General features: G+C 35.2%; 2 protein-coding genes across 2 annotated transcripts in view; both read left to right on the top strand.

The window, feature by feature from the left end:
* The window catches only part of LOC145678778 (uncharacterized), a 152,514-nt gene that overhangs the window by 58,820 nt on the left and 67,414 nt on the right, over positions 1 to 26,280 (top strand). The gene's annotated exons all lie outside the window — the stretch shown is intronic.
* On the top strand, positions 341 to 2,523 carry LOC145678781 (uncharacterized). Its single transcript, XM_081749284.1, has 2 exons — positions 341 to 552; positions 1,929 to 2,523. The coding sequence occupies exons 1-2, from the start codon at positions 426 to 428 to the stop codon at positions 2,387 to 2,389; spliced, it is 588 nt and encodes a 195-aa protein (XP_081605410.1). The 5' UTR covers positions 341 to 425; the 3' UTR covers positions 2,390 to 2,523.

The raw sequence follows: 26,280 nt of genomic DNA, 5'->3' as shown, positions 1-26,280 counted from the left end.
GCCAAAACTGGAAGTGGTAGGTATTTACTACTACTTCCGGCTAAACTTGATTTTTATAAGCCAAAACGGTAAGAGATATCGAAAAGTGGTTTCCGGGAATCGATTCAATCTCGAATTTGTTTGATTTTGCTTTGAATTTGCATAGTTTGTAAGTCTGCCATAGTTTCACACTGTGAAACGAAACTAACTTATTATTATTATTATTATTATTATTATTATTATTATTATTATTATTATTATTATTATTATTAGGTTACAACAGAACAGAGAACAAATATAGAAGTTTCTTCTAGAGGACAGCACGGTAACTTAGTTTACGAGGAACAGCGTCTATGTTTGGTAGGGTAATTAAGCGTAAAGATAACACCGCCTGTCATTCATTGGTAAAGGATGTACTTTACAAAAGAAATGTATGTACACCAGCCATGGAATATGGGAGGAATTATGAACATGTGGCTCTCCGAAGGCTTGCGGCTGAGAAAGGCTGGACAATACAAAAGAGAGGACTGTACATAGATCTCACACACGGATTTTTGGCCGCTAGTCCTGATGGTAAGAACATTTTTTCATTAGTAAATCTTTCCGAATGAAAATTATTTTTATTTATTTTCTGTATACAACCATCTCGTACTTAGAAACCTGCCCCATACTTTTCATGTCGGAAATAGATGAGATAAAGCCTACTATCAATTTACTTCACTTCAATGCGTGGACATGGGAGAACTAAGAACCTATAGATATAGGTTATTTACTCTAAAGTATTTTGTGTACTTTCAGTATCGATTCCAGTATTGGATTCAACAGTAGCCCATATGAACAAATACAATTTACCTGACATGTATTTATTAATATTATCTACTATAGTCGGTTCAAAGAAAAAATGAGAAATGTTGCTTTTGTTGAAAATTTTTTCCAAATATAATGTGCGTTTTACTTCTTTTAAAAAATCGAATGTTATTTTTTCTATATAAAATTGAATAATTAAGTACAATAAATTTTGAATTCACAACGCGGTCGCTCCTTCGCCATTATAACCCTGACCAAAGGTTTTTCCTGTTTGATGGGCTATCGTCCTATCCTATAAAATTTCTGGTGGATTTTGTTCTCTGAAGTTTTGTTCGTAGTTTCGTTTTTTATGGCTCCGTTTCTTTGTAAATTTTTGATATTGATATTTAAAAAGTTTGGGAAAGCAAAAATTACTGCTTTCATAATAAAAACTAGAAGCAAAAGTTACAGCTGCTGTAAAATATTCGTAATTCTGATTTCCGTTTATTCGTAGCCGACTGAGGGGCCTGTAAGTAGCAGTATATGTGCAATGCGAAAAAATGATAACGAATTTATTTAGGGAGGGCCTTGAGCCCAATAGCTCCCCTAAATATGTCCCTGGAAGGAACAGTTAGGTGGCCTAACTTACGCCTTTCAGAAAATGTTAACCAGTTTACTATTCCTGTTTATCATGACTGTTTTCCAGAGGTTCCCAACCGTATTTACCCGGCGCCTTCCTTCGTAAATATTGTTTTTCCTGAATAAACTTCAACGTTTACAAGGCGATTTTTATAATACGCGTAGTTATACTTATACAACAAATAATTTAGTATTCCATTCTTCAATAACACACATTGACTTACGTATGTGATTGTGTGCAAACGTTCACACCCAGTTCTCGTACCAATATGACTTCAAATAGTTATGATTTTGGAACTGCAAGGGAAAGATATTGCCCATAATTTGTAATTCACGAGAGTTTAATTTGATTGAAGATTTGCAGTTTGCCTTTAGTTATGTCTTTTCTCCTGAACCAGTGTCGAACAAATTTTACTTTTTGACTAAATTTGAAATAGGGAGGATACTAATTTTTCATATGCAACACCTTAATCGTCACAAAGTAATAATTAATATTATAATTGGTATTATCTGCATATTTACAGGGTATGTTGTTGAAGAGAATGCACTAGTGGAAGTCAAGTGCGTTCCTTCCCTTAGGAACAAAGATATTCAAGAAGAAATAAGAAAGAGGAAAGGGACATTTTTCTTACTTGTCCAGCCGGATGGAAGCTTGAAACTAAAACAAAATAGTGATTACTACTACCAAATTCAGGGACAGCTGAACATTGCCGAACTAAATAAATGCTATTTGGTAGTGTATATTGACGACAAAACACCTCTGTATATTGAAAAGGTAGTAAGGAATGAAGATTTATGGAAGAATATTATGCTTCCTAAACTCTGTCGTTTTTTTAAACAATGCATGCTACCAGAGATTGTCGATCCGTTAATCCCACGTGGAATGAAATGTAGAGATCCCGACTACATAGTGAAAGCCCAGGAGGAAATCCAGAGAAGAAAGGAAAGCAAAGAAAATAGTACAAATAAAAAAGGGAAAAAGTGAGAAAGGCAAAATATGTTTTACATGTTTGGAACGACCTATTCTCAAACATTACTATTTGTAATTCCAACAAGTATTCTTCTTCTTCTTTATATTATTATTATTTGTATCCCTATATTGTGCTGATTTGTTGTTACAGTAAATGTAAACATTATTTTTTTTATCAATATCGTCAGTGTGTGTTCAATATATGTATTTATGTTGTCATTATTATTATTATTATTATTATTATTATTATTATTATTATTATTATTATTATTATTATTATTATTATTATTATTATTATTATTATTATTATTTTGAAATGTTGCTTTAATAATTTAGTTCTCGTAATATTTTGGACATTTTTAAAAGCAAGATAACGCACTAAGTAAAGAACTGTAGCGACTAAAGACTCCAAAGTTTAAAAAAAGGGTAGTGGCTCTACAGATAGTTACAAAGTCACGTGGCATTCTAATAAATCCATAAAATATATAGCTACATATAGCCATTACAAACAACAAACACTTGCAACCTTGATTGATTTTGGAACATACCATAGCGGGTTTGATGCTATTCTCGTTGGCTTTGCTCTTTCTAGCGTCCACCTGCATAGAACAGTCCTGCTTTACGTACAACATAATTAATAATTTTCAAGACAAATGTGTTTAAAATAATAATAATAATAATGTTAGTAATAACGTTCTGAAAACGTAATAGATTTCGTGGAACAAAATTGTCAATTGTATATTTAGGTAGGAACACGTAAGCGTGTTTGCACACGATACCGTCAAAATCGGTGAAAGCCCCGACAATATCGTTGCCGGTGATGAGCGAAGTAAGCGACACACAATGTATATTCTGCACTGTTTTTCTAAAACTCTTCTCCATATATGAAAAGAAATAAAAAGAATAATAATAATCGGGAAAATTATTTTTTAAAACAAAGGATTACAATTATTTTAAAATATTTGCGTTTTGGGGGCGTGGGAATCTAACTTTCTAGGATCTTTTCTATAATGCAAAAAGATGAAGTTATATATATATGTAAGTGTATATGTAAATAGAAAGTCATATAGGTGAAAAACAAGTGTCAGTGATTATTAGTATTAGTGACAGCAAAAGCATACAGTGTAGTGTAGTGTTAAGAATATTAGTTTTGGTGCACAAGTGTTAGTGTGGTAAACACAGGTGAAAACCATTAGTGCAGTGAAAGAAATAGGTGAATACCAAATAAATATATTTAAATATATATATATATATATATATATATATATATATATATATATATATATATATATATATATATATATATAAAACATGTGGGCGAAAAAACCTAAACACACAGGGAAAACCTGCAAGAAACAAGAAGAAGCCTAAGGTAAAAAGAAGAAGAAGCCAAAAGGTAAAAACATAAATACGCAGAGAACACAGATACCAAACACACATACAGAAATACACAATAAACAAGCAAACTAGATTCAAACTTTTTTCCTAAATTTTTAGTTTTTTTTTTTTTTGTTTTGTTTCGTTTTTGTAAATTTTCCCTTTTTTGGTCTCTTTTCCTTCCCCATCCTTTCCCTCCCAAATTTTCCTACTTTTTTTCTTTTTTCACTTATGGAAATAAAGAAAAAAAACTACCATAGAAATCATTCGCAGTGATGATAACTCGTCGGTTTTCGAATGCTCTAGGTAACCGACTAAGAGTAACTCGACTGAGCGAATGTAAAAAAAAAAAAAAAAAAAAAAAAAAAAAAAAAAAAAAAAAGCAAAAGCAAACAGCCCTCTGAACATGCAGTGATTTTTCCCCAAGATGTCACATGCGTTGTCCCTACCTTCCAAATTCAAATTCACATTCTGTCGATTGGATACAATTTGAACAAGGCAATATGGGATGGAATCAGTTCCCTTCTAATCTCGGAAGGAGGTTCCGAAAAATGTGGTCTTTACTTAAAAGTTAAGAGAAATTAAATGAATATATTTGCTCCAAGAAATCGTTGGCCTCCACAAAAATAACAAAACACATGACCTGTCGTCGGTCTTGTTTCAAGCATTCACCGTCGTTCCCAATACCACCAATTACAACAGCGAACCTGGGATTAATACTGCTCATTTGTAGCCGCAATTGACATAAAAGAAAGGAGCGATTGATTTCGATAAATACTTAGCAGCTAGCATTTTCGCCGATCCCAAGCTAGTACTAGTAGTAGTTTCTCCTCAACCTACCGAACACACACACACACACACACACACACACACACACACACACACACACACACACACACACACACACACAAGGGCGGGGTAAAAATAAACATTTTTCTTTGCTGTTTCATTTCCTTTTAGGTAAAAAAATAAAATTGAAGAAAATTTTTAACAGGAATGGGTAGAAAACAAGTCAGGAAAGACTTGTAGCGTATGAGCATGTCACAGCAATCTTTGCTCATTTTGATACAGCCGTCACTTCGAAAATATTTCCTTAGTAGTGTTTAACCCTTTAGGGGATTTATAGTACGAATCAGTACCATGGAGTAGTGTTGTATTTAAACGCTTGAACACGTATTGAACCCGGTTCTTTTTATTGTTCAAGTCAAGCATGGATCAAAGAACACCCCAGATTCGTTTTGCAACCGGATGGTAAAGTTGGCGGTGCCAAGGAGGGGCAGGAGTGTGACTTTTTTTTTTTTTTTTTTAGGAAAATTTCAAAAAAGTTCGCACCTTAATTTTCAAGATATCAAAATTAAAATTTTGCATGCGGATTGTGTGCATCTTTAATTATTTCTCATTTCTTTTGAGATTCCTATCTGAACCCGGACCCAAGGGGCGCAAATATTCCGAGAGGTTGGTTTTTCAGAAAAAAGTCCGGTTTTTACCGAACTTTCGGATTCATGTGTACGATACAGACATGTGGGTGGTACTGTTGGAAAGGACACGTAATACTGAAGAAAATGAAGTTTGAACCATAATCCTAGGCCAAATAGTAATGTTATATGAATTTTTAGAATATATGTATATACAGGGTAGCCCAAAAGTAGGAATACAGTCTAGTGTACTGATTGACTTATGACATTATATATAATTTACTTATTATTATCCAGACAGGATTTACTTATGCTAGTTTATTTGATTTATTTTCACTTATACGTTAAAGTGGAAATAGAACGAAGCAAATAACCTCACTATCTTAATAAACGGTCATATTTAATCAATGCAGGGTTGTATACCTACTTTTGGGCCATCCTGTATATCTATAAATGGATCACCTTCAGATTTTCAAAAAAAAAAAAAATCTGTTCTTTGTTTTCAAGATATCGAACTGAAATTTTGCACACGTACTGTGTACATAACAGCATATTTTTCAAGAAATTTTCAGATCCCTACGTGAACCCAGGCCGGCCAGAGTTCCGAGGTGGGTGACTCTTCGAAAAAGAAACGATATCCCGGTTCAGATGCAGATACGGACATGTGATGGTAGCGTTTGAAAGAGCGCGTAATACGAAGAAAATGGCGTTTGAACCATGATGCTAGGCCAAGTAAATAATGACGCAGTAAATTTTTGTATATATATATATATATATATATATATATATATATATATATATATATATATATATATATATATATATATATATATATATATATGGGCCCAAACATTTTGAAAAAAAATCGAAAAAGCTCCCGGTTTTCCACCCTTTTCTCGTTTCTGGTGTATAATACGGACAAGCGAGTGCTACCGTAGGAAAAGATGATGCTCTATTCTGAAAAAAAAAAAAAAAAAAAAAAGTACGAACGATCCTACGATAAATAGTAAGGAAGCAGTGACTGTTTCAGTGAAAGTCTAAATTTACCTCACGAAGTGGAAATCCCAAAAGGTTTAAACTTTCTTTGTGGATTGGCTAATTAAGAGTTCCTTCGCAATTTACAAGATGTTAGAAAATTAGTTAAAAAGGAAAAGAGACAATAGCTGTGTAAATTCCATTGACGAAAATGTGAAAAAATACATCGGGAAATAGTGAAGAAAAATCCAAAAGAACACGTTAATTTGCCAGCTACTTCAGAGAAAGTATATTTATTTATTTATTTCACATTATAACGGTTGTTATTACATCTCCGGCTTGATGATGATGTCATATGGATAACGTCCTTCTCGGCATTGGATAGGAGAGTACTTGGGGCCTGTTAGGTACTATTCCAACATTTGCCTGGTGTGAATGAAGAAAAACCTCTCTTGGGATAGCTGACCTGCAAAATCTTTTTCACACATTCTTGACCGATTTATTATTATTATTATTATTATTATTATTATTATTATTATTATTATTATTATTATTATTATTATTATTATTATTATTATTATTACGAGGGTCATTCAATAAGTAAAGAGACAAAGTCTATATTTTTAACACTAATCATTTTTTTTTGTTTCAGGGTTGTTAGCTGGCAACCTTGGGATATGCTCTGATCTGCTGTTTCGTAATTTTATGTCAACATAACTTCAAAAATATCAATTCATCATGGCAAGTCCTCTAGAAGATTGCACCTTAGAAGAACAGCGCTCAGTCATTAGGTTTTTAGTCGCAGAAGGTGTAAAACCAAGTGAATTTTTTTCTAGAATGTTGAGACAGTACGGTAACAGTTGTATGAACCGTGCGAATGTGTACAAGTGGGTTGATCGGTTTAAAAGTGGCCGAACAAGGTGATGAACCCCGATATGGACGTCCAGTGGAAGTTTCTGGTTCTTCGTTGGAATCGAGGATTGACGGACTTATTCGTGATAACAGAAGAATTACTGTTGAAATGATAGCTGAGGAAGTTCAAGTAAGTGTTGGAACTGTTCACAATGTCATTAGGAACATTTTAAAGTACAGAAAAACGTGTGCCAGATGGGTTCCCAGACGGTGCAAAGGTGGCTTCGGGGTAAATCGAAAGATTTCTTCGCCAAGGGAATTAGGAAGCTGCAAGAAAGATGGGACAAATGCATAACTGTAAAGGGTGATTATATTAAAAAATAGCCTTAGTTTTGAAAGATTAAAATAAATCTTTATTGAGCTATAGCAATTTGTCTCTTTACTTATTGAATGTCCCTCGTATTATTATTATTATTATTATTATTATTATTATTATTATTATTATTATTATTATTATTATTATTATTATTATTATTATTATTATTATTGGAATCATTTGCGTGAATGGCCCCAGGGTCAAATTTCGCTGGAAATAACTGTTCGAGTAATTCTACTCTTAAAAAATCGAGCCAGCCATCCTTACTGGTCCAACTAAACACAATTTGGGAGAGAGAGAGGTTATAAGCTGTAGGACGGACAAACTACAGATTGAGGGCGATTAATTTCTTCTTGGTTATGGCCCTGATTATTACAGCAGCCAGTAGGCTGTGGCTCGCGACCGATCTACAATGTTAAAATTCAAAATGTCAATCTTAAATTACTCCAAATGTACTCAACATTTTAACTCAAACGAGATATGTATACATTAAATACATCCTTTGAAAGTGTCATAGTGATAGATAGGGCCAAAGGAATGAGCAACATGGCGGAAACAACATTGGTCAAAGTCATTGTTTTCTTCTTATAGTCAGGGATTTATTTGTAGCCAGGGAAGCCTGGGAATTTCCCCCCTTCTAAGTTTTGACTTCCCTGTCTCTAGATTTAATTCAGTCTTCCCAGCCTGGGAAGATATTTTCCCCCTTTCTTAGGCTATACAATCTGTTTTAAAGAATAATAATTCATTTTTTCAGTATGTTTATTGTCGCGAGCTGTGTTGGTCTTGTTTATACTGTAGAATTGCTTCCCGAAGAAAAATTCTTTCAACTGGCATCACTACTTATCATTCTTAATCTGAGTAGCACAGTAATAAAAAAGCAACGTTTTCAGTAATCAGTGAGAGCTCCTCCGTGGCTAAGCGGTTAGCGTACGCGCCTTTGGCGCGGGAGACCCGGGTTCGATTCCCGGCGGGAGCTCATGTGTTTCGGATTCCACGTTAATCAGTAGGTCCACGTCTCATATAGCCTCGCTGCTGAACGGGACGTAAAACTCAAAACCAATCAATCAGTGAGCAGTCATAGCAGTTGTGAATTGGTATCTTCTTCGTTGACAAACACGTTAAAAAGAACAAAAGGAAATGGATATTAGACTATATTTTAACAAAAGAAAAGCTCCTGACGATGAGGCAAGTAATTCCAGCACACAAAGTAAGAGGCTTTGAAGATAGTGCAACGTCCGAAATCACATTAGAAACATCTCATCAGAAAGATGAAAATGATTCGGGACCTAGTGTTAATAATGGTAAGGTTATTTCTAGTCCAGTGGCTTGTTCTCTTCTATATGTGATCAAAAACAATTTGCGAGGTGGAAAATTCAACGACCGTGGCTAGGTGTTAAACAAAATACTAATGACATTCGCGTTGTGTATACTATATGTGCTTCCGTTCGTAAACTCGGTATTGATACAGTGCGTGAGTTTTCTCGAGGTTCTTCTGTTTCCTTCCACTTTCTTCATTCCACCATTTCGTTCATTTCTCATCATCACCGTCTCCTTTAGCATAACCGTCATAAACGTCGGATGTAAAACTTGAAGATTTCATTTCATTATTCATACAGAAAGAAGAATAAATGCACAAAGTGTGTGGTGCAACGATATTATTGCAAAAACATCAAAGAAACGTTTTTATAAAATCTTTGATTACGAAAAAATGTTCACATATCAATATGTGAACAAAGAGATAGGGAAGAAATATAGGTTTCAATGGCAAATGCAAAAGACAGGTGGAAAATTGTGAATGAAATTCGTGTTAAAAACACAGCTACGATATTTAGGACTGCCTATGTTATTGTGCAAAATCATCTATCGTTTACGGTGCTCCCACATCGTATTAAATTACAAGAAATAAATTTAATGGACCTCGGACAAGTTCTTTACTCGTGTGTTACATGTGCAAATATTATTGACTTTTAACTACAGAAATGAAGGTACTGATGAATGAAGGTAAAAGGTAAATGAAGGTAATGAAGGTAGGTAAATGAAGGTAATGAAGGTAGGTAAATGAAGGTAAACTGACTGAGTACCTTGCGCGTTCCGTTGAACCCTTCGAGCTAATAGTGGATGAATCCTCCATTGTGTCTCATGTTCTCATTGTGTATATCCGTACTGTAGTTAATCACGTATGTATCAATATAATTTTAGGATTATTTGAGTTACAGGCAGAGGGGTTTGTGATTCCGTGATTATGTGAACGTATGAATCTTTCCAAAACGATATTACGGGAAAGACTTATAGCAGTTTGTCTGAGAGCGCCAGTAACATGCAAGGTGGAATAAATGATGCTATCTCTTAACTGCAGCAAGAATTTGACACCAATTTACTCGTGTTTTACTACATGAGTCAGAAGATGGAACTGGTTGCTCACAATGTTGTTAATACGGTTTTAGATATGGTTCATTTTCAAAACTTTGTAGAGCGATTACACGGTGTTTACTCAATGTCCCCGTAGAGCACGTATTCTCTTCTATAATATTGCTACAGTTTTTGATATACGGTGGTTAGGCTCTTCTTACCTACCCTGCGCTAGTGGAACACTTTCGAGAAGGTTCTACAAATTTGCAGAGAAGTTTTGAGCAGCATGCAATATTTTCGGGCCTGCAAAATTTCACGAAGTGGAATTTGGTTTATGAAATGTCCATGGTCCGAGATGTGCTGGAACCTCTAGATGTCCTTAGAGTTTTTCTACAAGAAAGGTCAGCATCCCTTTTACTGTACAGGCAATAAGCAAAATTGAAACAAAATTGAAACTGGAAGCTTTGCAAGAAAAGGGTGGCATGTTCATGGTAGAATTACAACTTCAGTTTGAAGAAACTGCTCAGTTTTGTGGAGTCCCACTCGCAAAACCCTTAGACAGTTCTTTTCAGAAGTACCAGCAAATAAGATTGCAATTCTGTCAGGGTCTAGCAGATGACATACGGTCTTGCTTTCCTAACGAAACGTTCAGTAGGGTCGAGGTTTTGCTACAATCCAAGTGGTCAGAAGAATTGTCTGCAAGAATGTTATACGGCGAAAAAGAAGTAATGGAAATAAAAAATAAATAAATAAATAAAATAAAATAAAATGTTCCTCTGATAATACAGCCAAAATTCTGCAGCATTCCGAGGGAACCTCCTAATATTGGACTAAATCTACAAAATCTTAACATGAAATCATTATTCTTCTTGTTTCTTCTGCATACTGTGGGAGAGGCTTTTCCAGCTTAAACTTACAGCACACTGACGCTAGAAATCGTTTATCTGTAAAAACCCTCAAATCTACCAGACATTACGAGACTTCTTTCAATGCAGAAAAGTATGTCATCAACTGGATAAAAAGTATGTCATCATGCTGCTACCGACAAATCAACTAGGAAAAAGACGGTATCCGATTTAAAACAATCTCGTATTGCTTCACTATTCTAAAGTGAGGTACGGTGTGACAGTACTATTAATTGTATTGGCACTAAAAATTATTTATAGTATGAAGAATGACATTTAGTGCCGTTTTTCTCCTTCTATTTAATAAAATTAGATTCAAATGTATGTGCACCTATCACTGTTCTGCAAAAAGTAAACTCTTAATTTTGTAGTGTTTATTGTTCGGGCGATGAATTTCGTCTTCAATTAATAAGAATGGACTAAAGAATTACTTGTCATAACAAAACAGTTTTACGTAGGAGTGTGACACTTGTTATGACAAGTTATGCAGGTTGCAATGTAACTATAGGGCTTTTGCTAGATGCTGCACACTTGTCCTCAGCAGTAGGACGAAAAGTAGCAAGGCAAGTAACGAATGTGATCTCATCTACCTAACCAAATTTTATCTAACGTCCCTACCAATATTTATCATAAAATTGTTTTTTTTAATGAAAAAAATTATGAACTTGGGGACTGACTATGAAACTAGTACCATAATTTCAAAGTAGATAGGTTTAAAAATAACGTTGTCGTAACGTGACTTTATAGTTGTTCTGTTATACGGCAGTGGTGCCCATCCCCCTAATGTCCATGACGCACCCCCCCTCAATTGCCTATCCGTAGGTGTTCTTCCATGAAAAAAAAAATATTTTCGATTAATTTTTACACCCTCTCAAACATATTTATATAGATTTTTACCCCCCCCAAATATTTCAATGACGCAGTTTGCGTCATAGCCCCCCTTGTGGGCACCCCTGTATACGGAACACAATCTTTCATAAATATTCCCCCCTTCTACAAAATTTACAAATAAATTACTGCTTATAGTTATCAGTCATACAAGTACAGCCACTTCTACAGCCTGATCTAGTTAACGCTGAGAGCTAAATAAGGTCTTACATTAATCTATAGCATTATAGGTAATCTTTTTCTTAGTCTCTGGTTGATAGGTTAAATGGTTCGGTAGCTGCTCTCAAAAACATAGCTCTCCATTCAGACTTCTCTTGTTACTTCATATACATATCCTGCTTATTATGCAACCGATACGCGCAGAGAGCCAGTGTGAGTTCCGTATAAACAAGGATATTTCATAACTTTCTTATGAACGTTGAACTTTAAATCTTAATAGTGCAAAGACCAATAGTATTGAAACACCCGATGTATATATATATAATATGTGTGTGTGTGACAAGGGATGGAGCGTATACCCACCTAAAAAATTAGCATTACATCACTGTATATATTGTATATATACACGGTGTTCCAGAAGTCCCCTAACATAGGGTAAATATTATCGGTTTTTCAACAAAATGTAAGAGGGGAAACCGTCACCAAATATGATGTTTTCCATCCAAAAGTGAAGGAATTTTTAAATCGGACTACTATTTGGGCTGTACACTCTTTATGCGTCCAATAATGAAAATTCAACCTTGCCATTTATCTGGATCAACAACATAAGTGAATGAAGTTACTGTCTTTTACGCTAACGTGTCGATGGTCAGCCTCCATTGAAAACACAGTTCTCATTCACCATACTGTTACAAAATTTAAAAATTTATTCACCTCCTGACCCGCCCTTCCCTCCTCCAGTCCCTCTATTAATGGAAACGTTGCATTTTCATTTAACATTATGCACATAAAGACTACAGCCCAAACGGCTAGTCCGATTTAAAATATTCCTTCACTTTAGATTGAAAACATATTTGGAGACCGGTTCCCCTCTTACATTTTGTTGATAATAACAGAGTTACGCTATGTCAAGGAAGTTTTGAGACGCACTGTATTTAAATGGCTAGGGTAAATTACCCAGTTATGGGCCCGGAGGAAGTTAAAAAAAAATATGTATTTCACACATTGTATCACTAAATTTTGTGAGTTTCTTTATTTCATGAACAAATAAATTTTTCCTGAAAGGAAGTCTATTTAGACATAGTAAAATCAGAATGTATTTATTTATTTATCTTTTAATGAGAACCCGAAAATGAGTAGTTGTTGGTACTTACCAAATAGTCATTTTGCGCTTTATATTTAACTTATATGTTAGTCCTACAAATGTACACATTTGCGTGCGGAATGAAATGGATATTTCTCCCTTTTTTTTTTTTTTTTTTTTTTTTTGCTAAAGATCATGAAGAAATAAACCAATTTTTAGATTTCATCAAATGTTTTGGTAAGGAGTAACTTTGTTATACATGGTGTTTTAGAACAAGACCGGCAACGTTTGAGAGGTGATTCCTAACACCAAAATAAGACAAAAAAAGTATTGATCAGCCTATGGTCAAAAGTGCATAGTTTGGGAGTTACAGGCTGCTGAAAACGTGATAAAATTAACTTAAAAGGTCCATTGCTACACTGCTTTGAGACTGATCGGAGTTGGGTCAATACATCTTTTAGGAATTAATATGCGTTCTATCTAAATATCTATGTTTCAGAATTCCCCGGTACTTGCGCAACAGTTTTTACAGGGGCAGTTTGAAAGTACTTCAAACCTTTTGAGTACTGTTCAGCTGCTTCTCCAAAAATTCTTGTGCAAATTCCGGGAGGTTCTGAAACATGGATATTTGGATAGAACACGTGTTAGTTTCTAAGTGATGTTTTGGCCCGACTCCAATCGGTCCCATAGTAGTGGAGGGATTGACTTTTAATTTATTTTTTCACGTTTTCGGCAACTTGTAACTCCAAAACTGTGCACTTTTGACCGTAGGTTGGTATATAATTTTTATTTTGGTCACCTCCGAAACGTTGTCAGTGTTGTTTTAAAACATCCTGTAAAATAGGGCCAGGGGTGGATCCAGGACGGACTTTAACGGAGGTGGCGAGAGGGGAACAGTCGGGTTTGTGGCGGTAAAATATTCCACTGACGATCTGTAGTTGGTACAAATTGCTACTTAGGTACACTGTTCATGGTGTGGGATTTCCCTGAATTCATTTATAAATAGTACTATATACATCTAAAAAAAATATTTACCTTCACTTACTCGGACACAGACGCGCAGCCAGAATTTTTTGTATTGAGAGGTGTCCAGTACTACAAGACAGTGCTTGTATGTAATATTGAAACGATTCTGCACTTGAAAAAAATATACTTATTTAAAATTTTACCAAACTTCCCTATGATAGAATTAGATTTTTTTTTAATTAGGATTTATAGTACAGATGAAGTGTAAAATCAAATTATGAGAATACACCAACAATTTATCTGCTAAGGAATTGTGGTTTTATTACGGAAGTGTACGGAATCTTTTGAATTATTGTTTTTGAGGGTCTGGTGTAAGCGGAGTAACCCGTGGGTGCGCTCGTGCTCAGAAATAAGCTTAGTGGCTAAGGCATAAAATTCTACAAGGCAGTTAGTGACCAGTTGGGATAATCTTTTTTAAATTAAAAATCAAGAAAATCAGTATTTTTTTTTTTATTTTAACGCTTTACTCTTATTCCATGGTGGCTGCAGGAGATCTACTACCTTTAGTGGTATCTGAACATTTTTTTATTGTTCTACTGTACCCTATCTCTTATCGGAATTGAACCCTGGATAGCGAGCTCCGAAGGCAAGTGTGCTAGATACTAGACCAAGTAGAAGACCTTAAAATCAAATTAACCTCTAGTAGACTGTTACCTTGAATAGTATCAAATTAATATCTCTAGAACTGCTTTATATCCTTGTGCCAAGCAAAGGGGGTTTATGTACACTCATGCCCAAAATTATTGTCGCATATCTATAACTGTTTTCTTGTAAGAATATAATTTGATAATGATTTTGCAGGTTGCTTTTAATACTGATACTATGTGTATAATCGGGAAATGTATGTTTGTGGCAAATTTCAAAGGAAAAGAATTATAAATACGAAAATTATAATTAGTAAAATAAAATGTTGCTAAATGGACAAGGCAATATTATTTTCGTTTTATTGTACCTATTTACTGCTCTTTTGACATGAAATTTGCCACATATAGTCTATGTCTTTGCCACATGTCATTTGAAATTTGCCACATACACACATACTAACATTGTAAGAAATACTGGGCGGATTCGTTATCAAATTTTATTTCTAGAACAACATATTTATAGACATGCGACAATAATTTTGGACATGAGTGTACATTAGAAATCCTAATTTTTGATACCGTTCAGGAACGTAACTAGAGTTCTGATTTTGGGAAGCCATATTAGCAAATGGGCTCCTTCATATAAATAACGTTAAATAAATATTTGGAGGGCTAAGTCAACTTTTAGGAGGTACGTGGGGCCCCATGTTCTCTCCTAGCTACGTTCCTGGCACCGTTGTAAGCATGCGACGAATGTACAATTTTTAACAGTATGACATAAATGCACATTCTTTACGGTTTAACGAAGCGATCAACATAAAATATGTGCAACATTTCCATTAGAACAATAAATAACGCAAAAACACTGAAAGCATATTCCTTAACCTATTGCCTAGAATCGAGCAGAAAACTTGAATATCATGAAAGCCTTTCACTTAAACGCGAATTTTTTACAATAAATTAAAAAAAAAATAAACAGACGCCACTTGGAAATGTCATCGACGAAAGACAGGGGAAAAAGTAGATAACGCCGATATTGCCACTTAATATAATAAATCTGAAAAAATCTAAAAAAAAAAAAAAAAAAAAAAAAAAAAAAAAAAAAACTGGTCTGTGCCAATTTCAGGTTGATTTACCCTGTATTTTCCTGAAACGAAACGAAACCATTTGGTATGTTGGGATGGAAACACCCTACTTTACATTGAGAAGCTAGTTCCAACTGAGCTCACTACAAACGCTTGAAGCGACCTACGCAGGTGACCTCTGTTGACACTGATACAAACTACGTAGTGGATCCCCCGGCTTTAAACGATTTCACGTGTTATTACGACAACGGTTTGAGAAAGGTTCCCTTTATGGCACGTGACAAAGAGCAGACCAGTGAAAGGGATAACGTGACATCATCATCGGGAGAATGGGTCTAAAGCTGCATGGTCGGCAGTCCTGACAGAGTATTTTGCACTGTCTGCAGCCTGTCTCGACATACCGCTCAACGGTTTGCATAGCATTCCATGAAAATCGACTTTTTAGCTGTCAAATTAATTTGACACTTTCTGTTAATATTTCATATTGCATATTTTGGAGAATTACATAAAGTCTAGTTTTGTAATCACATAGGTTCTATTTTAGTTGCATGTTCTCGCGCGACGTGGAGCTCCCCCGTCGTGTTTTTCTGTCCGAATGATTTTTTACTCGTGGTCATTCCCCGAAAATCATGAGACCGAATCTATTATATAAATAGCGTAGACAGGCGTTCGACCAATCGGAGATAAGGATTTGTTTGCATTTGCAGTTTTGCCTAATCACAAACAAGCAATCGTTTATACTTCCCATATGTGTTTACAATGCATCCTAGTAACTGCCCTTCCACCTTTCTATAAATGATCCTTATGTTTGAGTTTACATCTTAGTTACTGGGAAGAAAGATTTGTTATATATTTTTATTGTATTAAATTGTTATTGAAGACAAGACTAATGAGTAAGTTAAAAATTATCTATAGTAATTATATTTTTCTGGCTGTACCACTTTAATGTGGATTAGTATTAGTATTATGTATTAGAAAAGGTACCCATTTCATTGACCTGTGATTATTTTTGTCTATGAGCAAAATCCAGCGTTTAGGGGAAAAGCCACAACACTATTCTCCTTTCGGGGAAAACCCACGAAATTCACGTTCGCGCAATCACCACTTTGGAGAATAATCACTAAGGATCTATTTTATTTAACTTTGCTTAGTTTCGTAGCTTATATACCCTATTGTAATGAATATCTAAGAACAGAGTTAGAAAATACATGTATATATTTTATAAAAGATATGAAATATTTTACTCTGATGTTAAAGGAAAAGAAGACTCAAAAACTGCAAATATCATTTTTGTATTGTTATTTTTGACCATTTAAAAAAATGTGAATATTAGGTGATGGGAAACTAAGTGTAACAAAAGAATTTTTAGTCTCGGGCGATCACGTATCCTCTCGTGTCGTTTACTACCATCAGTTTGGGTAAGTTACTTGTAAAAATATAACACATTAGTAACGCGTTACTTGCCTCAAAAAAGTAACTGTTACTTTTAGGTCCGAAACTTTGAATATGTGGAAAAAATCTTATTACTTCAGTTTTCCGTACTGGTATTACTACCGCTATTATTGTTATTATTATTATTATTATTATTATTATTATTATTATTATTATTATTATTATTATTATTATTATTATTGCACATTCTGAATCGATTTATGTAAATCCAAGGACAAATTTTTACTTGACAACTATATGAACATTTTAATGTAATGTAACATTGACTAAAATGCCATACTGCGTTACTCGTAGGGATGGGCACGAGTGAATTCGAGCAAGTTTTCTTTGAAACTCGATTCGACTAGAAACAGACATCTTTGAGCTCGACCCGAGAACTCGGTTTGAAAAATTTCCTCCAACTCGACTCGAATTCGGGTCGAGTTTCGAGTCGAGTCGAGTCAAATCTGGTGTATAGTTTCGAGTACTCTTCAAGTATCTTACATAGACAATATAATTATTCTCAATGGTACTTCTACCACAACAACTTTTCTTCTTCTTCTTCTTCTATTATTATTATTATTATTATTATTATTATTATTATTATTATTATTATTATTATTATTATTATTATTATTATTATTATTATTAACAACAACACTGTGTATAAACATGTAAGATAGGCGGTTTATATATGAATACTAAAAAAGTAGTTGATTGCCAACCTCGGTAGTCGTGAAGTCTAGGAGTAAAGGACATTGTTCACGAGCTTCTGAATTTGGGTTGAGGGTCTAGGTTGAGTATTCGGGCTCGAGCCAAACGTTGTTAAAAGTTATAGGGCACTGACCAAATATCTTCAAAACTGCTCGGTCCGGGTTTAGAATTGTGAACGACTCGAGCAGATCGGCTCACAGCTCATTCACTATAGACTTAAACCGAGAATTGAGCTGAGCCAACAACTCACCCAACCGAGTCGGCTAGAGCCCTTCGCTCAGTTGAGTCGAACCGAGCAGAAGGCTTATCCCAACCAAGCCAGCTCGAGCCGATGGTTCACCGCAAGCGAGCCGGCTCGAGCCATCGGCTTAGTTAAGCAGAGCCGAGCTAAGCTTGTTATAAAAAATCTCTTGTAGTCTCGCTATCGAGACGAGACGAGATGCGAGCAGTGTCCCCTCTCGTGAGCAACACTAAAAGTATTCCATATTACTGCTTAGCTTACATTTCTCATGGCTTTTGCTTTCCAGTGTAATCAGCCCATGATTTCAAAACGAGTTAAAACGAGCGAGCTACTTATCAAAATCGACTCGACTCGAAAACTCAACGCCAAAAACAGTGAATCCGTTCAGAACTCGATTCGAGAATATTACTTTTGTCTCGACTCGAAACTCGACTTGGATTCGAGTCGAGTTTTAGCTTGACTCGTGCCCATCACTATGCGTTAGAAAAAATGGTTGCTTATTATTATTCTGCTAAACTAATTATATAATAATAACAATGTTGCTATGTAAAACTAAAAATACAGAATATAGAGAAATATTACACTACAACTGACGAAATGAGAACACATGAACTGGGGGTGAATCAAAATTGCCAATAACTCTAAAATCGATACATGCTTTTTAAAGCTAGTTGTTCCAAACTCTATAATCAACGGGACTTTAGGATATGCAAACTGACCTAAAAGAACCCTAATATTACATATCATCAAAATTACATCAATAAAGTAGGCGTGTTCATCAGAACACCGTTTATTCATATTAAACCCTTACTGAATGTCGTTCATTGTGGCACCCTAATTGTTGATAAATATTTCCCGCCGGGGTACCACTTTACTTTTAAATTCTGTTCCGCCGTGGCGTACTTACGATTTTGTTTCTGTGAGGCTTTGCCTGAAAATGTGAAAATTCTGCAAGATATTTTATATACTTTACTATAGTAAGTAAGATTTCGGGGGTGGCTTAAGCCCGGAAGTCTCACCCTTAAATACGCCACTGCTGTTCACCATCATCTTCAGCTTTTAAGAAAAAGTATTCTTTCAAATTTTCGAACGATAAAATATTTTCGTTCTCCAATTTATAAAAACAACACCATTCAAAGTAAAATAGACTACCAGTACCATTGCACTCGTAGTTCACTCACTGAATGTATTGATTTGGAGCTGTCAAAATCTAAGACAAAATCTTCCAGGTGCTTGCAATCAGTACACGTGATTTCCCTGAGGCTGTCCTCATCTTCCAAAAGCAGCAAGTGGCACTATATTTCGTTATGTAAATAAACAAATCAAATTGTATCTATGAATGTATTTGCAAGCCTACCAACGTAAAGTTCGTAAGGCGAAACGGGAAAATGCACATCGAGATTTCCCGTTCCGCCTTGCATTAAGATGAAAAGTGATAACAGGTTTTACATGCTATTTTCATTGCTAGAGGTCATAAGGCGAAACGGGAAAAGGCGAACAGTGCAGGAATTGTCGGTCACTGACATCGTTCATGCTCCATTGTTCCATTCTGAGAAATTTACTTACAGGAAAGAAACATTTGTTTCCGAAAAAAAAAAATATACATACATTGTAGTTACTCATCCGAAATGTAACGCGAAAAAGTAACGCAAACTAGGTACGTTACTTAAAAATTTGTAACGCGTTACCGTTACAGTTATTTTGGAAAAAATGTAACGCGTTACTAGGAAACGTTACTTAAAAAGTAACACGTTACAAGTAATGCGTTACTTGCGTTACGTTACTTCCCAAGACTGACTACCATTAGGAGAAAAAAGACAAAGTAATTATAGTGGACCTCAGGGTTCAGAATGATGCAATTTATCAAATATAAAAAGGTGCACGAGAGGACAGAGGGAGGAAGGTTCACATTAGGACTCAGAACAAAAACTCCCAATAATCATAACTCGAAGAATGGGTGGACGACGTGGAACTGGACTAAAATCCTGTTTAATGTAAGTTGTATTTTTCATTCACAAAACGCTGTTACTTTTAGTGCCCCTTTCGTTTCCTGCGATAAAGTTATGCCTCAGAATTAATGGCTATCTCTTTTTATATGTAATGATTAGATTGATTTCTGTAATTACCTGTAAATAAAACATTGCATTTTGGCAAAAGGGGAAAATAAAAACACTTGTCTTTTGTTTCGAATACCATCCAATATCCTATTAAGTTAATGACCGGTGGTAACACTCATTCTCTCAATAAAATCTCACCACTATATTACCGCATTATTTAACACTATGTTTGTTTTTTAATTGATTTTATTTGATAAATTTTATTTAAATATAGGCTACCTAGGTAGTGTGTTCCTAGATGTAATCGACAATCTTATGACGTATTCTTATACGTCGTACTTGGAGTTTGATTTTGTTTAGTAATTTAAATATCACAAGTTACATACAATAAGCTCAATTACTTACAGTAATTACACATTTCTTTTCGATTCGGATATCAGTCTTCCGATTACACTGATATACAAATTTTGATCAAAGTTGTGCTTATGTTGGTCTTTCATCGGTTTCTTAATGATTTGCACCCGCTGAACACGAGTATGGCAGGTATTTTCCCGTAATGTCAAAATTTGTGATAATATAAGCATATCAGATTTTATTAAAACAGTAACATATTATACAATTGTATATTACGAGAACATTGAACTACAAGCATAACACAAACATTGTAGTAGTGCTTCTGTTGATTTTTCATTGGTGTCTTAATGATTTGCACCCGCTGAACACGAGTATGAGAGTTACTTTCTCGTGGAAGAAAAATAAATAATATAAATTTTTCGTCCTCCTATTCTTATCTCTTAAGCTAATAATCTTCCAAGTATGAATATCAATTCCGTATAACTAGCGATAACAGCTAATTACTTTCTAAATATTCAAAACTTCCTATCTACGTCCTTACAATAGTATCTGCTCGTAACGTCTAGGGTATTAGGCTCATATCAAAGAATATTAAATGAAATTTCGAGAAATTAAATAGGAGATTATTCGTTTATTTACAAATAGAATACTCTAATTTAAAGGTAGGTTACTAATTTTAACTCAGGACGCCACTCCGCCCTATATGCACTCTATCTTCCTTCTTACCCTTCCCCAATAACTAATGGAGAAAGGAAGTATTTTAATCTAAACTCTAGAAATCCTAATTTCCTTATTAATCAAATTACTCTCTATTATAGCAGGGACCTGTGGAAATGCGGTTTACAGAATTCAGTTACTCCTGGACCGTACTCCTTACTTTTAAAGACGGGACCTTGAGTCATAGGTCACTGTCTGGCCTAAACCTGTCTCTGGGACTCCAAGTTAAGTCCACAAAAGGATTCTATCTAGCTTAAGCATTTAATTTTATAGGATAGGTTGGTATTAGGGATAGGATGCCAGCCTCTACTCACGGCTCTATCTAAATTTCCTTACACTCAAGGAAATAAAGGAATTTGGTTAAATACTCACTCTAACACTCTCTTAAATGAAAGTTGCAGTGAGAAATCTCTAATCTCTTACAGCACCTAAATATGCTATAATTACATAAGCAGGGATCGAACCCAAATGCATTTGGATTTCAAAATAAATGTTCCTCCACCACTAGGACGGAACCAAAACCTCGAGTCTATACGTGCGTCACTCACCTCCGCCATAGACCCTTAGGAAGCTTATATACTCCCATTCTAAACAAGCAATAGTAATCCAATAGCCTCTGTTATAGGCGTAGGATTAAGCAACTAAAAATAACAACTTATTTCCTAAATCCCTATCATTTGTATATCCTATCTCACGGCCAAAGCTCAATTGTTTAAGCGGGTATCTGTAATGTAGTAGAATCACTATTCTGTCTACATACAGTAACTAAACTAGAGGGGACTCTCTCCAAACTGCACTATTCACTTCCAGTGCAGCGGAATGGCTGGCCAAGATCCTACTTTCAGGAATCCTCAAAATGCACAGCAGCGAAGATAAGGGAGGCAGCCTTTTTATACGTTTTGACCTGCTAAAAAAATAGCAACAAAAATTCTTTAGAAAGTTTTTTAGCGCCAACTTCTAGAATGGAAAATTCCCAGTAAGGGAGACTGAAATACAATGGATTTAGCAGCTAGCCTCCTCGACAGGCTTCTAAGAGAAAAAGTTAGCATGGAAAAAAGCAACGATAGAACTAGCTAAACTGTAAATAATAATATGGTTAATTCTTAAATAATAGGGGATGATGCTCTAATATATATATACATAAATATACAACATAAATTGATTAAATATTTCCTTACACTAATAATAATAAAATAAATGAATAGATATATATACCAATAAATTAATATACTCCAGGCCTGGATTTCTAACTTATAACTAACACAATTATTAAATAGAGCAATATTTAAATTATATCATTTATATTTGAATATAATATCAGCAAGGTCGCAAGACGTACCTTTCATATAACCCCATGACAAAAAAAAAAAAGAAAAAAAAGAAAAAAGAATATTATTCTCACTTGTTACTTTGAGTATTCAGTTTATAGTCCGGATCAGTCTTATATTTCAAAAATTTTTCATCACAACACTATCACAATCACAAAAAACAAAAACAAACAAATTTTTCATTTAATTTCGTAACGACTTAAAATTTTTAGGGAGAATTTCCCTTCAGTTCTTAGTCTCGTGACCGTCTTAAAAAAAAAAAAACAAGCAAAAAATTTAATAATTTCCAATTTAATTCAGTATTTGTTCACTTCACTTGTTCACTCACTTCCACTGTTTTTTTTTTTCTGTTTATCTGCACTACCGACTTGCAGATTTCTGTTCACTAGAAGTCCAACTTCCTTTTTGCCGTCTCGACTCCGTTCACAGTACCTGATAAATCTAAGTCCTTACCTGGTGTTAAGGGAAGGTTATCTAATCCCTCACCATCAGTGATTAGATCCAAGAAACAACCATCCTCGACAATAGCATCTGGATTACTGGAAGAATCTTTCGAACTCGGTCCACCAAGGTTGGAGTCCTCTTTCGCGAACAACCGCTTATTAAACTTTTGCAACGATTCTTGATATTGAAGTGCTCTAATGTCCTTCAGAGTATAGCCTGGGTCAGCTACTCGAACTTTCTTACTACTGCTGCTATTTATCTCCGAGAAACGCATACGACGCTTATTGTTTCGTGGAGCATCTACGTGACACAATAATTCAAGTTCAAAACTTGCATCTGCTTTAGGACGAGCAGCAACGTACACACTACGTGTAGGTTTCTTAAATCCGTTCGACATTTTTCCAAAGCTTTTAGACTACAAACAACGATGTTTACAGTAAACGACGAGACGAGAAACTGTGATCTTGGCCAGGCTTGTTCCCTAAACTAGCTAAATTTCTCTAAGAAAGAAAAAAAAATAACAGCACAAAGAATCTTTTTTAAGCTTAAATTACTACGTCTGTGGGATGTTTTATTTTCCCCCCAACTTTACTTTCTCTTTCGTTTGGAAATAGCGTTTTGGCAAACTCTGGCTGTAGTTCACGGACCTTCTTACAAAATTCTGGGGCCATAAAAACAGGTTTGATCATATCAGCGTTTGTCTTGACTGTTCTACCACTGTCTTGATTCCGAATTATATAAGTATTTGCAGCTAACTGCTTTTCGATCTTCCAAGGACCGCTGTATCTCGGTAAGAGGCCTGCACTCACTTTATTAGTGGGGGAAGAAAGCCGTATTATCCGCCACCATACCATCTGACCGGGTTTGAATGGATTCGGTCGTCGACCTCTATTGTAAATTTGTTTTCTGTCAGCATGTTTTCGTCTCTGTACCTCATTCGCGCGTTTGTAAGCAGTCTCCATTCTCAGTTGGATTTCCCGAACATATTTACAATAATCTGGCTCCTCTTGAACTTCTTTCTCTTCTTGGGTTTCATATAACGGGTGTTTAAAAGACCTTCCAAAGAATAGAAATGCTGGGCTGTATCCCGTAGCCGAACAAACTCTGGAATTTATTGCAAATTCAATAAGTTTAATATCTCTCGCCCAATTTTCATGCTTGTTAGCATACATGCCGAGTATTGTCTTTACATCTTTTATCATTTTTTCGCTTTTATTTCCCTTTGGCCTATAAGCGCTAATAAAATGACATCTTGTCTTAAGCAGACTCATTGTTTCTCTCCACAATTTTCCTGAAAATATTGAGTGATTGTCACTAGATATCTGAGAATAAGGTCCAAACTCCGAGAAAAAAGTTAAAAGACAGTCTACCATTGTCTTTGCAGTAAGTCTTCTGACAGGATAAATCTTTACCAATCTTGAAAATCCATCAACAAGGACTAATCCATATCTATATCCTCCTATTTTACTTGGCACTAAGGATCCAAAATTATCGACATACAAGATCTGGTTAGGCCTGACAGCTAATGAAGATTCCATAAACCCATACTTAGTATTAGTATTTTCCTTGTATAAACTACAGGGAACACAAGCTTTGCAAAAATTTCGCACATCGTCACGCATACTTGGCCAGAAGTAAGCTTCCCGCAACTTTCTTAGCGTTTCTATCCACGAAGGATGACCTGATTCTTTAATTATATGAGCCATCACACAGAGAGTTGCCCTCAATGAGTTTGGGATCCAAACCACATCCTTAACTTCATCATTTACTCTCAATCTTCTTTTCAGAATTCCATTCTCGTCTATAAAACAATTTTTCTTCAGTCTCTTAAATTTTTGTCTCAGCTTACTAGAAACTGACACCTTATCTCCCTTTAAAAAAAGCAATGAATTTCGAAATAAAAGAATCTCCATTTTGATTTTCTCTAAGTTTATCTAAATCTCTGATTTGCGAGAAGTCTGCATAATTATTTTCTTTCTCTTCTTCTACTAACATGCAGTAAGGTAATTCTGATAGCATTTCTCTCTTTTCTTCTAGAGAAAATTTTCTAACTTTGCTCACGACTAAGTTCTTTCTTCTCTTCCTTTCCTTCATTTGTTTCTTTAATAGTTTTACTTCCCTAAAACTATTATAATCAATGAGTAAAATCTCAGACGTTGGTAGCTCCTGAACGTCTACTACTTTTCCTTCGCTTGTCTTTAGAAAACCAGAATCGTTTTCAGCTTCTAACGGTAGTAATTCATTAGCCTCGTTGCTCCCCTCAAACTCTGGACCTTCGGTGTGCGAGTTTTCGAGACGAGACAGAAAATCTACAGGATTTGTCTTCCCTTGCTGAAATCTCAGCACAACTGGAAATCTCATTATTTTTGTTAACCACCTCTGAACAAGCGCTGGTACTTTCATAGATTTTATCAGTGATAAAATCGGTCTATGATCTGTATATACATAAATGACAGGAGCATGAATAAAATATAATTCGAACTTCTCAAGTGCAATAACAATGGATAAAAGCTCTAGATACGTAGAACTATATTTACTCTGAGTGGGAGATAACTTTCTAGATCCATACGCTACTACTGCTAAACGGCTCTTATCATCCTTTTGGCAGAGGGTGTACCCAGTAGCCACCGAGCTTCCGTCCACATATAAGTAGAACGGATCATCTAACTTCGGTAGAAGTAATTCAGGATCTTTGGCTAATTCCTCCTTTAGTTTCAATAACGCTTTCTCGTGCTTTTCTTCCCATTTAAATTTTGCATCTCGCTTCAACAATTCTGTAAGCGGTGAAACTATCATAGCCATATTCGGTATCCGAAAGTGAAAAAACTGGAAAAATCCCAAGATCGCTTGAAGCTGTTTTACATTCTTCGGCCTAGTAATTTGCTGCGCCATCTTTAATTTCTCCGGAGTGCATGTTATTCTACCGGGAGTAATAGTATATCCCAGAAATTCTATTTTCTGCGTAAAAAGAACTGCTTTATCCGGGTTAAGCGTAAGTCCTGCATCGCTAATTCTCTTCAACGTTTCTTCAAGAGTTTCAATTAACTCATCAGGTGTTTGACCGCCCACCACTATATCATCATAGAATGAGATGACCTTAGTATAATGTAGTTCCTTTAAAACCATTTGCATTAACCTGGCTAAAGCAAATGGGTAATTACATAATCCATAAACTCCTCTAATGAACTGATACGTGCCCAAATGAGTTATAAAACCTGTATACGGTTGACTTTCTGCATCTAATTCAATCTGAGCGAAAGCATATGATAAATCAAAACATGCATAGAAATTCATCTTTCCTAAGTGAGTTAGGGCTTCCATTATACTTGGCAAACCTACTTTTTCCTTCTCTGTTAGTTCGTTAATTTTTCGACTGTCTAATATGACCTTGAGACTACCATCCTTTTTCTTATGCAAAATCGGGCAGCTTACGTACGGAGTACTCGCCTTTTTTATAATTTTATCTTTTTCCATTTGATCTAACACTTTCTCCATAATCTGCCTTTTCTCTATAGACATAGGTCTAAGCCGACAGAAAAAGGGTT

Source organism: Thermobia domestica, chromosome 2, assembly GCF_964235325.1.
Source record: "Thermobia domestica chromosome 2, izTheDome1.hap1.1, whole genome shotgun sequence".
NCBI classification, from domain to species: Eukaryota; Metazoa; Arthropoda; class Insecta; order Zygentoma; family Lepismatidae; genus Thermobia; species Thermobia domestica.
This window is presented reverse-complemented; position numbering and strand designations above follow the sequence as displayed.